This window comes from Cucurbita moschata, unplaced genomic scaffold, assembly GCF_002738365.1.
Source record: "Cucurbita moschata cultivar Rifu unplaced genomic scaffold, Cmos_1.0 Cmo_Scf00032, whole genome shotgun sequence".
NCBI lineage: Eukaryota > Viridiplantae > Streptophyta > Magnoliopsida > Cucurbitales > Cucurbitaceae > Cucurbita > Cucurbita moschata.
In genome coordinates this window covers 1,156,433-1,172,501 of record NW_019268548.1, presented here as the reverse complement: position 1 = coordinate 1,172,501, position 16,069 = coordinate 1,156,433, and the positions used below count along the sequence as shown (strand labels likewise).

General features: G+C 34.9%; 3 protein-coding genes and 4 non-coding genes across 9 annotated transcripts in view; all 7 read right to left on the bottom strand.

Moving 5' to 3' along the window:
- Positions 1 to 1,914, bottom strand: part of LOC111430128 — a 3,130-nt gene extending 1,216 nt beyond the window's left edge. Inside the window, exons 1-3 of one of the 2 annotated variants that reach the window (XM_023066296.1) lie at positions 1,891 to 1,914; positions 1,158 to 1,320; positions 994 to 1,078 (exon numbers count right to left, since the gene is read on the bottom strand). In XM_023066296.1, coding sequence (XP_022922064.1) covers positions 995 to 1,078; positions 1,158 to 1,265 — 192 coding nt within the window. In that variant the 5' untranslated portion in view covers positions 1,266 to 1,320; positions 1,891 to 1,914 and the 3' untranslated portion in view covers position 994. The remainder of the gene's footprint in view (positions 1 to 993; positions 1,079 to 1,157; positions 1,321 to 1,890) is intronic. The other variant, XM_023066295.1, reaches the window with a different exon arrangement.
- Positions 1,915 to 2,163: 249 nt separating this feature from the next.
- Positions 2,164 to 6,739, bottom strand: LOC111430124 (carbon catabolite repressor protein 4 homolog 3). Its single transcript, XM_023066292.1, has 13 exons — positions 6,467 to 6,739; positions 5,301 to 5,464; positions 5,120 to 5,185; positions 4,876 to 4,928; positions 4,689 to 4,770; positions 4,341 to 4,427; positions 3,665 to 3,757; positions 3,535 to 3,567; positions 3,300 to 3,412; positions 3,022 to 3,133; positions 2,798 to 2,883; positions 2,612 to 2,696; positions 2,164 to 2,476 (listed from the first exon to the last, which is right to left on the bottom strand). The coding sequence occupies exons 1-13, from the start codon at positions 6,702 to 6,704 to the stop codon at positions 2,393 to 2,395; spliced, it is 1,296 nt and encodes a 431-aa protein (XP_022922060.1). The 5' UTR covers positions 6,705 to 6,739; the 3' UTR covers positions 2,164 to 2,392.
- Positions 6,740 to 7,883: 1,144 nt separating this feature from the next.
- On the bottom strand, positions 7,884 to 15,300 carry LOC111430074 (actin-related protein 4). Of its 2 annotated transcripts, XM_023066213.1 has the most exons (21): positions 15,065 to 15,300; positions 14,881 to 14,972; positions 13,827 to 14,003; positions 13,653 to 13,726; positions 13,031 to 13,111; positions 12,885 to 12,945; positions 12,725 to 12,774; positions 12,125 to 12,179; positions 11,912 to 11,989; positions 11,685 to 11,738; positions 11,539 to 11,592; positions 11,400 to 11,460; positions 11,059 to 11,110; positions 10,792 to 10,858; positions 10,163 to 10,225; positions 9,238 to 9,300; positions 8,827 to 8,889; positions 8,661 to 8,725; positions 8,369 to 8,437; positions 8,171 to 8,255; positions 7,884 to 8,070 (listed from the first exon to the last, which is right to left on the bottom strand). In XM_023066213.1, exons 1-20 carry the CDS (start codon positions 15,075 to 15,077, stop codon positions 8,210 to 8,212), a joined length of 1,338 nt encoding a protein of 445 aa, XP_022921981.1. In that variant the 5' UTR covers positions 15,078 to 15,300; the 3' UTR covers positions 7,884 to 8,070; positions 8,171 to 8,209. The 2 variants fall into 2 exon arrangements, with proteins under 2 accessions (XP_022921981.1, XP_022921980.1); XM_023066212.1 differs by having other exon boundaries at positions 7,884 to 8,255; positions 15,065 to 15,299.
- Positions 15,301 to 15,511: 211 nt separating this feature from the next.
- Positions 15,512 to 15,583, bottom strand: TRNAD-GUC. Its single transcript has one exon. It is a non-coding gene; the product is annotated as a tRNA-Asp (tRNA).
- Positions 15,584 to 15,649: 66 nt separating this feature from the next.
- Positions 15,650 to 15,721, bottom strand: TRNAD-GUC. The gene has a single exon. It is a non-coding gene; the product is annotated as a tRNA-Asp (tRNA).
- Positions 15,722 to 15,787: 66 nt separating this feature from the next.
- On the bottom strand, positions 15,788 to 15,859 carry TRNAD-GUC. The gene has a single exon. It is a non-coding gene; the product is annotated as a tRNA-Asp (tRNA).
- A 71-nt stretch (positions 15,860 to 15,930) lies between these two features.
- Positions 15,931 to 16,002, bottom strand: TRNAD-GUC. The gene has a single exon. It is a non-coding gene; the product is annotated as a tRNA-Asp (tRNA).
- Between the last annotated feature and the right edge of the window lie 67 nt (positions 16,003 to 16,069).

The window sequence follows — 16,069 nt, the reverse complement described above, 5'->3', positions numbered from 1 at the left end:
AAAAAAAAAAAAAAAAAAAAAAAAAAATAAGTTTATTAAGTTTTGATAGTGACAGGTCCATAACTTCATACTTGAGCTCAAATATATTTTAAGTTAAAATTTAGCCCATGAACATCTAGATTTGTGTTTGTTTTTTAGTAAAATTCTGAGTTTTTTTTACTTTTGTGTTTACATCTTATAGGCCATGAACATCTAGGTAATATGTATTTTAATAAATCTACTGATGCGGCTAAGCCACTTAAAACAGGAGATGAAAGTAGATCTGTTATGAAGTCTAGATATCTGCTTCTCATACAAAAATTAAATAAGAAGAACAATCTTAATCATGATTCAGATGATGAAGAACAAATAAGGACCATAGGAACCACATTAATTTTGCCTTGGCAACCAAAGCAGCAGAGAAGAACCCATAAACCAAACACACTAAGCTAGACAACAATCAAGCATAAATCATACACACAGAGTTATAAAGAATTTCATGAATTATCAACTGTCAAACAAACCTTTTCCTTTATCCAGATATACTATCCTTTCATCGTTATAGCTAAAGCATCTAAAGAAATAAAGTTCATGAAACAAGATTAAAGCCTATCATATACATGAACATGGTGTTTCTTCCAAAACTCCGCTTGACACTAATCAGCTTAGATTTACATTGGAAGTTCAAAGAAATCAATCATAAACCAATCACACAACAAAAACACAGGGCGTTTAGTCAATGAAAAATTTAGAAATGAGAAACATAATTCAAACCAATTCTTTCCCTTTCAGGCTACATTATTTTATTGCCAGATCCATTCTATACTCCGGTGACCTAGTTTATATGGTTTAGGGAACGCTTAAATGGAATGTTTTACGCAACAAGTAACAGACGGAGTGTTCTTATGAGGTCAATTTCTAAAGCCGATGCAAACAGCCTCCGAACTTCAATTTTAACTCTATAATCAGGGAATCCAACCAGCGGGACAGATGAGAAAAATGTACGACACTCACACTATGACGAGTCTTCAAGCTCTTTCATTTGTTCTTTCTTCTTTAGTTCGATTTCGTATTGTCTTAATCTTTCTTTCATCTTCTCCTGCATCAGCCCCCAAAACAAATCAGAACAAAAACGAAAAGAAACTAAAAGAAATCCACAATCATGGCCGCGAGCTCACCTTATAGCCAACTTCAACGCGGTGCATTACATAGAAGCCAAGAACACCGCCGACAATGGTACCGGCGATGATCCGCATATAAGCCCATGAACGGGAACTGCCCATCATTTTCCAAATTTCACGGCTCCCTTTCCTTCTCAAATTGAGATCCTTTGGAAGTGTCCTGTGGACAACAAACTGGTAAAATATGGATATGGATATGGATATGATCCGGAAACCCGATTCGGTCTGATACTATTACTGGTTTTAGGGTTTATTTATTTATTTATATTTTTTTGAGTCCCAATACAGATTTATTTATATTTATTAAGCTATGCATATTTTGACAACATGATACTGGTTTATTGAATTGAATTTCTTTTTTTTTTTTTAAGAAAAGAAATTACTATCTAAATAATCAAAACTTAACTTTAAAACTATTTAAGCTTTCATTAATAACAATTTTTTTTTAAAAAAAAATTAAACTTATAAACATTACTTTTACAAATAAATTTCTTTGTTTTATTATCACAGACATTCAAATTTAAAATGTATCTATTGTAAAAATAGTTTATACAAAATAGCTGATAGTAAACTTTATTTGTAACAATTTAACATTTTGTTAAATAAAATTTAATAATTGTTGATGCCATGTTTGAAAAAAGCAATATTAAACAAAATTCTAAATTTAAAGTTTATGCAACTGCAAAACGTAGTTTAATACAGTTGGTATGAATGTCATGAAGTACCTCACCTATCTGTATTGTTGGGATGAAACTCGAACTTTCTCAGCATGAATCAGTCAATTTTGTTGGATGATGAAAGTCGCACATCGACTAATTTAGGGAATGATCATGGGTTATAATCAAAAGGAATACTTTCTCCATTGGGATGAGACCTTTTGGAGAAGCTCAAAGCTAGTCATGAGAGTTTGTGCTCAGAGTTGACAATATCATACCATTATGGAGAGTCGTGTTCGAACAAATTTTTAAATACAGATTCAAAAGACTAAGATAACAGATGGGCAGAATATAAATACAACATAATCTAAGTCTCGAACTGGAGCTGTTGAATATAATGATCTATATCTGCTTCACCTATAGTTTACAAAGAATACCTGCATGTATTGTATTATTTCCAATTCTCTATCTAAATACAAATGAGCAGAGTTCATATGTATGTATTAAGGCAGTCCACCAATTCTTTGCACTTACTTTGATACCTATTTTGAAGTCTGGACCCTCACTTACATGTAGTTATTGGCTATTGGTATTGCTTTCATCTGATGTCTTTGTAAAGGCAATTTCAGAAACCAAGGGTAAATGATCGCTGCCCACCTTCTGTAAAAGGAGGATCAAATTATGTTAAGACTACGATGTTTATAAATTTTGTTTTCAAAATAATTAGATTAAATTACAATAAGGTATTTCCAGTATGTTAGCGGAATAATGAATGGAGAACACACTTTCAACTACCTCGCATGGAAGGCCGCCTGTTCTCAGAAGAATATCAATGGGAACGGTATCAACAACCCGTGTAGGAATAAGACCATCAGAGTACCTACATGAAAGGCAGTAAGGATTATCACATGAACAACAGCAGCAAATTACAAGTTAAAACTACCACTAAAATCTTTTCATCTACTAAGCACAGCAGCTTACCAAATATAATCCACAGTTCCAAGAAACTTGGAGTGGTAGGAAGTAGCTAATGGTTCTCCAGTGGCTCCTCGTGTTGTAGTAGGACCCTGGATGATATATAATGTTTTGTTTAAAAAGGAGATCCTAATTTCAGGCTTTGAGGCAAGGAAACCGAATTAAAACAACTAACTAATAGCCAATAAAATATTGTATCTAACAACTCTGGAGGTTCAGATAAACCATACCTTCAGTGTAGCATAGGAGCTGGTAAGCCTAAAGGGATTCCCCACCACTTGGGAGTCGGCACTTCCAGCAGCAACTTTCACCTCTTCTTCAGTCCAGAAACCTTTTGTTTGACTAAAAAGGAAGCTATACATGTTAGTTAACTAAATAGAGTTGAGTGAAACTAACAAAACATTAGTCTAGACATAATCTTTTATGCCATCAGCTGTATACGAGAAAATAATTAAAAATGTGAGAATGAAGCCATCAAATCCAATATATTATCCTGAATATTTTGTACCTTCCCAAGCAGAAAAAAGGTCTCCATGATTCCTTTTTTACACCCAGAACTTCAGCAGGATGACATCCTGATTGCCCGGATAACTCTCTTCGGTCATAGGACATGAAGTTTAGCTGTTAATGACATGCTAAATCAAACTACTAGATCCCACACTAAACATATAATTACTAGAAGTAATACATTATTCTAGCGCATGAAAGACTATATTTAAGCAATCACGGACTAAAAGGTGCACCTCGGATGATGATAAGAACTTGTATATTGCACTCTGTCAACAAGCAGTAAGGGGTTAGACCTTCGTGTTAAAAGTAAAAATTTGAGAAATCAAATGATACCTAAATATAAATAAAATTTTGGTATGAAACCTCTGGAGTACTATTGAAATCGCCAGCAAGAACAAAAGGAAGATTGCTCCATTTCTCTGAAAGAATCTCTGCCCTCGACAACAGATAACGAATCTGCAATTTAGTCTCAAAACAAGAAAAATAAGAAAATCTTTCATTTGCTATCTATCATTGTCAAAGAACAGCTAAAAACTTGATGTGATTCACTATTGACATAACAAGCAAAACTGTCGAGTAAAATTCCTTTTCATAGCCTCCACTAATACGGCAACTTCTCTCTGCTTTATGCCAACACATAGGAAATCGTTACCCAAAAAAGAAAAAAAAAAGAAAAAAAAAAAAAGAAGAACTAACTAGATTCTAACAGAAAATAGCTCCCAAGTTCCTGCTTGAATATCAAGTCTTGAAGGAAATTATTTTAATCTAAGAAAGGCATAAATAAAATTTAAAACTTTTAGAACAGTATTTCATCGCCACATTGAGGTTTGATCTTCATATTCCCAGTTCCATATGATGGTTTTTATTCCCCTTCAGTGTTTGGAAATAAAGAAACTAAATACAATTTGAAATCACAAAAGGAATGTGTGGAATCACTAGAGCGAATGACCTTAGCTTGAATGCAAGCATTTAATATGTCTAGAATGAAGATTCACAATCAAGGAGTATCGATATTGTTCTTATTTTGCTTGAGACTTACTTGACCTAATTTGACATCCCCCCTGCTTGGGTTGTAAAGCACGTGGATGTTACCAATCATTAATTTTCTTGATTTAACTTTGGACATCTGCCTGCATATAGAAAAGTTATGTTTGGAAGTTGATCTAAAAGAAATTTAAATCTGCAATTTCAGGTGAATATCATAAGAAAACTGGAATACATGCTACCTCAAGTTGAGCTTTCTGAGAAAATTTAGAGCGGTATATACAATACTATATGAAATTGAATGAATCTTCTTCGATAAATAATATTTCACGACAGATTGATACTCCACAAATTACAAATGACGACAGCTCAAGCATACGGCCAGATGATAAGAAATTTCTACCTCTAGCACAGAAAGTTGAGCAACATTGTCACGAAGATTGAACCTCTTGAATTCGATGCTCTCTTCATCTATCAGTCGAAACCTTACCAAGTGAATAATGGATGTTATATCATTTACATAAGCCTATAAAGTAATATACTTGAGATGTTTCATACTATATATATCATAAAAGCCATAGCTTCCTCACTTGTGAGCTTTCCAGAATATAGCACATCCATCAATAGCATCTCCAGTGCGTCTCTGCCATTTCAAATTATTCTTTAGCACCATATACAATAAGCAGAAAAAGTACATGAAGTACAAGTGGAGTTTGTAAGTCCCAAGTCAAAATATGGAGCAAGGTACAATCGTTAATCATGTGGGTAACACATTACTTTCACCTAATCATTCTAGTGGATGGAACGCATCAGATTCTGAACATGAACACTAACCGTGTATGATCCAACATAGCCTGCTTTATCCATGATTTCTGAAACATCAAAAAACTTATCCACTTCCTAACAGCATTTGAAAAACAAGTACAATTTTCAGCTTTCATTACGGTAATCTGTAGGAGCGTGCAGAGACACGGAGATGGAGAGGAGAGAGAGACAGAGAGAAGAACAAGCTCACCTGCAAGCATATTATATCGGGGTTCCACATAAGAAGTTCCTCGCATATAACTCTCTTACGGTGGTTCCATTTCAAATACGGTAAAGGAACGTTGGTGTATAAACCTCTGTGTTTCCATGCATTTCTTTCCGCCAATATGTTGTATGACACTACACTAAATTTTTCTGGAACATCAAATTGCATAAAAGAAATTATTGACATGCTAGATTTGAAATACAGATCTCCTTTCATAAAAAATAGCATTCCCGAATACATTTGACCACAACTAAAGCAAGTCAGCCAGGTGCCAATTCCATGAAATGCTATAGCCTTCTTGTGGTTCTACCATATTTTATTCATCAATTACCATATTGAATTTCTAGAATCTATGTTGTATAATTGACAAAGGCTGACCACTATACTTTTTTAATGTTACTATAGTCCAATCCCTCTGAACCTCTCTCCTTGATCCTTCTAAATCTTTTTGTTTCTACTTCTAGACTACCTTTTCTTCTGATATTACTCTAATCACATAAATAATGTGCTTATTTTTTTTTACTAAACAACGTAATTTTATCAAGAAGAAGGATCATATAGGAATATAAGATGAATTGCGCAAAACAAAAGGAGATTCTAGCCGATCAGATTAGATACCCGGAACCTCCATATTTGACAGGCTACCGCTTTTCTTATGAATTTGAAAAATAAATGTTCTTCGTCTAAACCTAACTCTCTTTGAATGAAAACCTGAGAATTCTGGCCAATATCGTTTGAGTAGTAAGATATGCTAATTCTATAGCATGTGACATCCTAAAATCCAAGATTTTTGTTTTCAATAATTTTTATGTTAATACCAGCTATTAGCATAACGGTGATGATGCTTGGTTGTTACTTCACTAACACAACTTATACAATCACTGGAGGAAGAATAAAGGTAATGAGTTCATTGAAACGCGGGAAGAGTATGCGAGAACGCCAGTAAGATCGTACTCATATGATCATATGAACAAAGAGTTAGTGATCCATCCTCATTGAGGAAACTAGAAATTCAATCCAAGAAAGAAACATTCAGAGTATATAGTACTAAATCAATCAGTGCTACTCGATTATCAATCCCGCCCTGCAAATAATTGCGAAATACCAAATAGCATCGCGTTTAAGGAGTTTCGACACTTGAATAGATGTACCTTCAGAAGCGGAAGGTTGATCCGCCTCAATCCAATGGCGCACAATTTCAACACCTTCGTTCAATTGCGTTCGGATGGAGGGTTTGTACCATCGACGGGTGTAAGAGCAACTAGTTGATTTCGTTAGTGACGACGTCGATGAAGCCTCGGCATCGTTGGAGCAGCAAAAGGAGGAGGACTTGCGAAAATGAGAGTGGTGGCGCAAGAACGGGCAGGAGCTGAGGAAGGTAGTGGCCATGGAAGCGCGCCACAGCAACAGCCACAACGACGAAATATTTGGATGGATAATTCATTTCTTATAGCAGTTATTTATTGTCCATAAATATACATTTAATAACTTATTAAATTAATCCATACAAACGTAGCTCAATTATAGGTCATATTTAAATCTTGATGGTTGGCTTTCTCACATATGCAATTGTTGGATTAAAAAAGGATGGTTTTAAATATATTATTAATCATTTAAATAAAATAATTAGTGCATCAAATCACTACGATCATATATGATTTAAACATATTAATAAGATTTAAACATATTAATAATCATTAATATCAAATAATTAGTGCGCATCATTTTACTACTCAATACTTTTACTCTTGGGTTCATTTCTCTAGATTATCTTGCCCGGCTAGACACACAAAATGTGGCTATCATACCAACTGTCACGATCCTACATTTTTTATCGTGCGGAATTGTGATCTTGACACGCTCATGACTAGCCTTAAAGAAAATTAAACCCCATATATATTTTTCGCCCCGGCTTGGTGGCTTTGTCGGCTGCGCGTGCATGTATGCAACGTCGCATGTCATCTTGTCATCTCGACCTTACCTCTGCTTGGGCCCAGATCTCTCAATGCAACGTCGCATCTCATCTTGTCATCTCGATCCCCATCGACAGAGTCCATATGTCTTGACGCCACCCCGAGTCTCGGGATGACGCCACCCCGTTCGAATTTGATGGTTAGCTTTTCCAGCACTACAATTGTTGATAGCTTTTTCCATCCTCCTATAGTTTTGGAGTATTAAAATGGACGATTTAGATATATTATTAATCATCCGTACAAAACAGTTAGTACATCAAATTACTACTGACACATTAATCTCCAATCCAATTCAAATGCGTGTTTAGTAAATCTTAAAATTAGTTAAACTAAGTCTCCCAAAGAACATTTTGCAAAAATAAAAAATCTAATATACTAAAATTTGTTTTAACTTTTGGACTAAAAACAAATTGTTTGATAGTTCATAGGCGTTGGAATTAATTGGATGCAAGAGGTCATTGGCATTCATCCAGATATCTTGTCAACGCTAATTTTGAAGACAACGTTGTACTACTGTGTTGTGAAAGTAGATAAGCTAAGCTACCTAAAAGGTGAGAAGGTCAAATCTACAAGCGAATTATGTAAAAGATGGGAGTGAATTTCAAACCTATCTACTAGCATTGTATAACAAGGGATAGATGGCGTTTTATCCTGCACTGCAAACAAGTGACTGACTGGGGAGTTATACAATAATTTCTACAGAAGTTGCCTAACCAAATTGAAAGTTAATGACCTGTTGTCCCTGGGAAGAAACCTACATCCGGATCAAGCGTCCAGAACAGCTGGAATCATAAAAAAGAAAAAACATACAAATTTAGGATAAAATGAGAACAAAACAGCTAGCAAGATAATCTTTGTTCTTCCGTGGAGCAGGAAATGAACCTTTCGTAATTTATCATTTCCAAGGATGATATCTAACATCTACGGGCATTTTCTTTGAATGTAGGAAGCCCCATGTTCTTCGTACCTGTTAGAAGCACACAAAGGAAGTGGCTATATTAATGATACCAAGGCACGAGTTTAATATGATTTTTAATTGCTTGGAAGTGAAACCTATTGACATGAATATTTGAGCCTTACTCGGATTTGGAGAACCACATTTGCTGAAATGAACCAAGAGAGGCCAATATACTCCCTCCTATCCAGACGCTGCATTTGGATTTTATCACCAGAACTCAGAAAGATAACATAGCAGGAAAGTAAAATATCCAATTCTTATTCTCATATTTTGAACAACTTTTCCTTGTAAAATTATCGGTACAACTTTTCTGTTTAAACATCATAGCTATGGCACACTGAATCATTGACGTAGCATATACAAAAGGTTGACTACTATTCCTATAACCATGAGAAACGAGGGGCATGTTCATACCTGAATCTTCTTTCAGTTGCATTTCCACTCGCCAATACTTTAACCCTAGCAGCTTGAGGAGACTCCTACAAGTTCGGGAAAATTTTCGTCAGTGATTGTCTCAAACGTGTGCCCACCTCCCTCCCAATTCAAGTACACGGGGATCTCTACTCATTAATTGATATACCTCTAACAAATCTTTCTCAAGACGTTCTTTGAGCTGCTGCATAGAAGCTGTTCCACCAGCAAGCTGGATAAGGTAGATAAAGAGATCCAAGTTAAGTGAAAGAAAATGATTGCAGTAACCACACTATGACGACGAATATGCAAAAAGAAAGCAAAAATAAGTTGAAAGGTTAGAGGAACGCTGCCCAGAATGAAAAGTCTTGTTTGCCACGTTGAAATGTTTCAAATGCATGAGCCATACCAAAATAAGATGAACTGATTTTATCGTTTCTCATCATTTAAAATAGAAAACAGACAGAAACAGAAACTAAAAAATGTGTAGCATTTTCGCCAACCAGATGCCTCAAAAAATGAAGTTTAAAAAAATAATAATAATAAGAGAGATAAATGAAATTAGAACACTGAACTATACCAGTATACTACTAAACAGTTCTCTGCGAATATCCACATCACACTTATTTATACTCTCGATTACCTGCAGAAATAAAAGGCATAGTTAAAGTTATCTTCTTGACTAAAGATACATGATTTTACTTAATTAGTATAAAAACCTCTAAACAAAACCTTGAGCAGAGCCTAACAATTGAAAGGATTAAGAATGTGGAAATAATTATCAAATTAAGTGAGATTAAAGAATTACACAAGTGTAAAAGTGTGCATAAAATCATGAAAACTGAAGAACCAAAAATGGAACTAGTTTGATCCAACTTTTACGCTATATTTGGTTCTTCAATTTTCGAAAGTGTAACTATGTGAGAATTAAGAACTCTAGATTTAGTTCGGTTTACAGCTTATAAAGGATCAAACCAAGAATATTGAGTTTTTTTTTTTTTTTTTTTTTTTTTTACAGAATAGCCTCAATTCACATGAGAACAAAGAATGTTGGAAATTCTATTGTAGTTAGGAGTATGGATTCTTTTGAAAAGAATCTAAATTCCAAACATCTTGTTGAAAAAGAAAAAAGATACCAATTACTTGGTTCAAAATCCTTTGAAATTTGAATGCTTACTATAAATTTAAGCTCAAAATAGGCAATGAAAAACTAACTCAATAAACCCAGAATTGGGAAAACCAAACCGATCATTTTAGTTAAACTGATTTTCAATAATACCTGGTTCATATATATAGCAAACCAACCATCACTATTCAATTATTGGCTTAAGTCTACAATTAAACCAACCTATGCAAATATACCTCCACAGATAAAAGACATAACTCAACTCGATTTGTACTCGTGGTAGAACATAATTGATGTTTTAGAAATTAAAATGGGAGGAGCAAAAATATAAAGATGCTTATCAAATAATGAAAATATGGTAGTAAAAACACAAATATACCATATGTGGCAATCCCTGAACTGAGCGACCTGTCTCGGTGAAACTTTCCACCCCAGGAATAGTCTAGTAATAATGACATAAGAGAGCGTAAGAGCAAGAGGAGCAACAATATTAAGCAGCTATTCATTAATCTAAGGATCAAGACAACTGATGGCTCAAGAAAAGGCGTTGGTTAAGATAACACAAGTCGGATAGTTTTTGAGTTATATACCTATTCTACATGCATAGGCAAGTATGAGATGAGACTTGTCAAATCAAATAGTGAAATATTTTTTTAAAAAATATGAAATAAAAATGGGAAGATAAAAAATTGTCATTTTTCATTCATCCAATTATGATAGAAATTAATAAGCCGTTGATTTATTTGAACATAGAAGTGAAGGACGGAAGCATCATATTGGGTCTTATAGGATCATCATTATGTAGCTTAGCCATTATGCATTCCACTCGATCAATACTCAATTTATGCAAACAATAGTAAAATTTCTGAGGTCATATAATCTGTATTTAATGGTGCTTTGAAGAACTTGTTGCTCTAAGCTCATAAAAAATGTGTATGCTGGACGGCCTACATTCAACATCAAATCAACATTCCATCCTCATAAAGATATGGAAATTAAGTCGCTCACCTGTGCCAACGAAGGGTTAAACAGAACATCGGGAATCTTGAATCTATCAGCCCCAATTTCAATTGTCCTGTTTCAAGCATGAAGGAGAACAAAATTACTTTCTAAAGAAGAAAAATAATAAAAATAAAGTACTGAGACTAGGAGAAGTTGCATTGCTAAGAACCAAAAGTTTGCAATGCAGGAAAAGGGGAAACCATAAGTGAAGGCAATAAAGCATCGACCTATGCTTGAAAATATAATCATCCAAAACCCTATTGAGCGACTTACTGGCCATCAGGAAGTTCATATGGCGTCATTGGGATATTTGAATATGCACTTTCTGCATAGATAGAAAAATAATACAAGACCAATTAGCACAAAACATGCAGAAGCCTATGAAATAAATATGATGCAAGAATGGTAAGCTGAAACTTAATATAAGATATCCCTTCAAGCTCAGAAGATTAAACTAGAACAATGGTTTAAAGAAAAAGATGACTAACAATATATGAAAGCTTATATATGAGATGTGCAACAATACGACAGACATGAGATGCTTCACGGCAAAGATAAATTAATAGACAAAGTCAATAAACTCTAGTAACTAAAGAAAGTAAGGAAGGGCAAACCATCATAAGGAGTATCTGGTGCTCGGCATACGCATTCTTTAATATCACTAGCAATTACCCTCTGTCATTCATAGAGCATCCGACTCAAAATTGAGCTAGCATTCAAGATAAGTGAGATTATTTATGATCAATAAAATACCTGTGAGTATAATTTGTAACTTTCAGTTGTATTAGGGAAATCAAGTTCCACAATCTACAACAGAGATAAATGAAATGTCAAAGAAATAATTGCCACAATCCAAAGATTTCTATTATTTTATAAAATGAATAGTTCAAAGGTAATGCCTGAAATTCTCCTGGTCGTATTTCCTTTCTCTTGAAAGAGTATCTTGGCATTATCTGAGAGCATAAAGGAAGGTAAATTTCAGCAGTTATACACAGTAAATTAGGGATATACTTTATCTGATAATTTCATTGATAAATGAAATGGCCACCAAATGTGGGTTACAAAATGGGCTGCCATTGAAAACAAAATAGGGATTTTATAGAATCAGAGTTATTGTCAACTGTACCTTGATACCTTTGCTCTCCAAACTTTTTAACAAACAATCAGTGAGATATTCTCCACCAACAGGAGAAGATACAACAGCCTGACATGAAAACATAAATCTGAAACATTAATCCTTTGATTGTCCCATATTTTCATAACTAGAGCATAAGACACATAAATAAATAAATAGTATTCAACCAAGATTATGCAAGTCATTTTATCCAGTTCAAAATACCTTTTGTAGAACATAGCCATCATGTACCGGGGCAACAGTTGTTGATCCACCGCCACTGCATATATCAATCATTTAAAAGCCAATTGCTCATAAGTCGCTTACAGCCAGAAAGCTTTCCCACTCTAACGTTATCATATATAATAACTCAACCTAAATGGAGTGGATGTTTGGTTATCCAATTAAAATTCAACCTAATCTCTATTGAGAGATATAAATATCCCATTAGTCTCGATAACCTTGAAAACTGAATCAACAAAAAACCCCTTATATGTTTCACTGTTTGTTTTACAAACTTGAACAAATTCCAGAATCAATTTGATTTTGACAGATAACTTTACCATACACTGAACCATTTTTTCCTTACGTTTTGAGGGGCGCTCTATCAAAATAATCAGCAAATAATTGAATTGATAAAAGAAATTCAAGAACTACTAAGAAGAAAATAACAGAGAAACTGATTAAATACAACATGTAGTTTTAAAATAATAACAATAAATTCTGAAGAAATTAGACCACTGAAGTAATTTTTATGCAAGCAACTAATATTACTCTAGCCTTGGCCTCCACAAGCTTCAAATCCAGTATAGTATCAGCTCATACCTGTCAACAACAAGTGATGTAGCACGACCTGATGCAAATGACGTGAGAACCTGGCGTTTAAAATTAATTGAGTGACTTTAAAAAATCAGAGAGTGACCAATCTATGTGGACATGGACAACAAAGCAATAAAAAAAAACAGTCTGAGCAGGGAAAACATACAGCATTTTTTGCCAAAAACAATGCAGGAACTTTGTACTTCTCGAACATAATCTCAGCCGTCCTGCCAGAAGTTTTTTTTGAAATTGATGCAACTCAGCATAAATCCCAAAAGACACAGAAAAAGGAGCTCGTGTGTGACTGATTACCTTTCTCTCTGTTGTTGTGAATTAGAAGATGGTTCAGCAAGTAGCATGGGATGTTCTTGAGCATCAATCAGCAGACATTCCCTGAAAGGATGCAAAGAAAATCATAAAAGTTATTACAAAGTCCACGTAAATTCTAAAAGTTTTCCCACAGTGCCTTTCATTTAAATATGAAAAAATTGGCCACAAAAAAATTCTTCCAAAACTTTCTAGAGGATGTGACTGACGTCACTAAACATATAATATGACAAAAATTCTTCCAACCATCAAGAAACAAAATTGCAATGGACAAAGAGGAGCATAACAAAAATTCCAAAAGAAATTATATCATGTCAGTAAGGCATGTGCAAAAATAACATTGATGCCATCCATTTACAAATTTCTGATATCTGTTATGTATTTAAACTTTTTGAAAAAGAAGAAAAAGATAAAAACACATTAGAGTATGGCACAGTTATCCCAGTTTTGGTCTTGATAAGATGAACAAATTGGTAAACCTAAAAATCACATGAGCAAGACAACAAAACATTCGTTATATTCCACATGAGCAAGTCAAAAGCTGTACATACTTCATAGCATTTAGAGGCCTGAAAACAAAGGGTATTACAACGATTGTGTCAATTACCTGAATGCATGATCCCATATGCTATCGACCATATCCCAGTCAACAACAACTCCATCCTTTATAGGTGAAAGTACCTATGAATAGCATAATTGATATAATTTTTTAGTTTTTTAGAAAATTTAGAATATGTACAGAAAGCTCCAAATAACCGTCAATGAAAGCAAACATACTTACCTCCATATTATCACGGCGGAACCCTAAAGCTTGAGAACCGACGTATAGTTTGCGTTTTCCCTTTCCTTTGTCAGTATCGAGACTTTTAGCATTACTTTTAGATTCTCCAGCAGATCCAGAATTCTTTTCGGTACTTGTGGTGTCATCAATATCCATTTCATCAATACATCCAACAACCTTAACAAACAAAGGTAAAGGGCTGAGACAGATGCAGCTTGATACATTTAATCATTATGGCAGAAATAGCAGCCTACGACCCGCATCATATAAACTGATCCATACATTGAAGTTTACATAAAAAATAGGGCTGTACACACTATCTCTCATACGGTCAATTATGGGCTTTCTTTCCCGTAAAATTATTCTACAACACTCCTCATGTTCGGTTCAGTTGATGCCAATTAAAAGTAGAAAAAATTCATGAACTCCTCTATTACCGCAACCAGGAACCGAATTCACAACTATAACGGATACCAATCTCAAATTCTCCTGATAATAACGTAACATTGTTACACTATCACAGGATTACATTGCCATCAGGTCTCCCAAACAAAGGAATATCTTAACACGAGAGTCTGAAATATGATGAAATTTACAACTCATAAGAAGCCAAATCTCTTATTTCTTAATAAGACTACCAATTACCAAAGTCAGAGAGGTAGGACTGGATTCTAGAACTCTCAGGTTTATTTACAGAACCTAGAAGACTTCAGAAATAACCACGAAAAATGTCAATAGCACCATCAATACTGGAGTTAAGAAGTTGAAACTGAAACGTGGTAGGCATTCCCATGTTCATAAAGAACCACATTGAGCACTTCACGTTTTCACTCGACATATAAACTGGGCGCAGGCATCGAATGCAGCTAGAAATTCTGAACAAAACACATCCAAAAGCTCAAAAACTTCAACGTTGCGAGCAGTTCAACAAATCTATCTCACTCTTACACAACAGTGGACACACGAGTAGTTGATACAATCAAGACCACGAGAATGTAGTCGTAGGCATGAGTAGTTAATATATACAGAAGAAGCTAAATGCAGGAATACTTACGGAGGGGAAAACAGCCTTGGGAGCATCTTCTCCGGCATAACCAGCTTTGCAAGTGTGAGAACCAAGGTCAATAACTATAGCGGATACCTCATCTGTTGAAAAATGAACAATGTAAGGGAATTAACGCCAGACAGAATTCATGGACAAACGCAGAAGAAGAGGGCAGAAAATTGGGTATACTCACCACCACCATACATGGCTGAAGTATTCAGTAGAGGAATGAGAATGATATTAGGGTTTTCGAGTCTTCCCCTAAAACCCAATTTTAGGGTTCGGGAACAGAGAACCGACTTCCGACGCCGAGCAAGATAGAACAACGACGAGATTTAAACCTCAACCAACAAATGATCACTATCTGCCTGCAATCGGCAGCTCTTAAATAATAATACACGACTAGGAAGAAAAATGAAAATGCTTTTACAACTAAACTTTCAGCACATAAATCCCACTTTACAATTATAAACGCTATTTACAAAAATAATTAAAAACAAATATGACGCCGTTGCCGGGGATCGAACCCGGGTCACCCGCGTTATTTACAAAAATAATTAAAAACAAATATGACGCCGTTGCCGGGGATCGAACCCGGGTCACCCGCGTGACAGGCGGGAATACTTAAAAACAAATATGACGCCGTTGCCGGGGATCGAACCCGGGTCACCCGCGTGACAGGCGGGAATACTTACCACTATACTACAACGACTTCTTTGTTACTGTTAACAGAATTTATTAAAATTTTATTTACAAAAATAATTAAAAACAAATATGACGCCGTTGCCGGGGATCGAACCCGGGTCACCCGCGTGACAGGCGGGAATACTTACCACTATACTACAACGACTTCTTTGTTACTGTTAACAGAATTTATTAAAATTTTATTTACAAAAATAATTAAAAACAAATATGACGCCGTTGCCGGGGATCGAACCCGGGTCACCCGCGTGACAGGCGGGAATACTTACCACTATACTACAACGACTTCTTTGTTACTGTTAACAGAATTTATTAAAATTTTATTTATAATAATAACTATTAAAGGAACAAAACATACGCCGTTGCCGGGGATCGAACCCGGGTCACCCGCGTGACAGGCGGGAATACTTACCACTATACTACAACGACTAATTGATGATTCAAACATATATAGTATGTATTTTTAATTTTTCATGACTTTCTGCTACTTTAACTG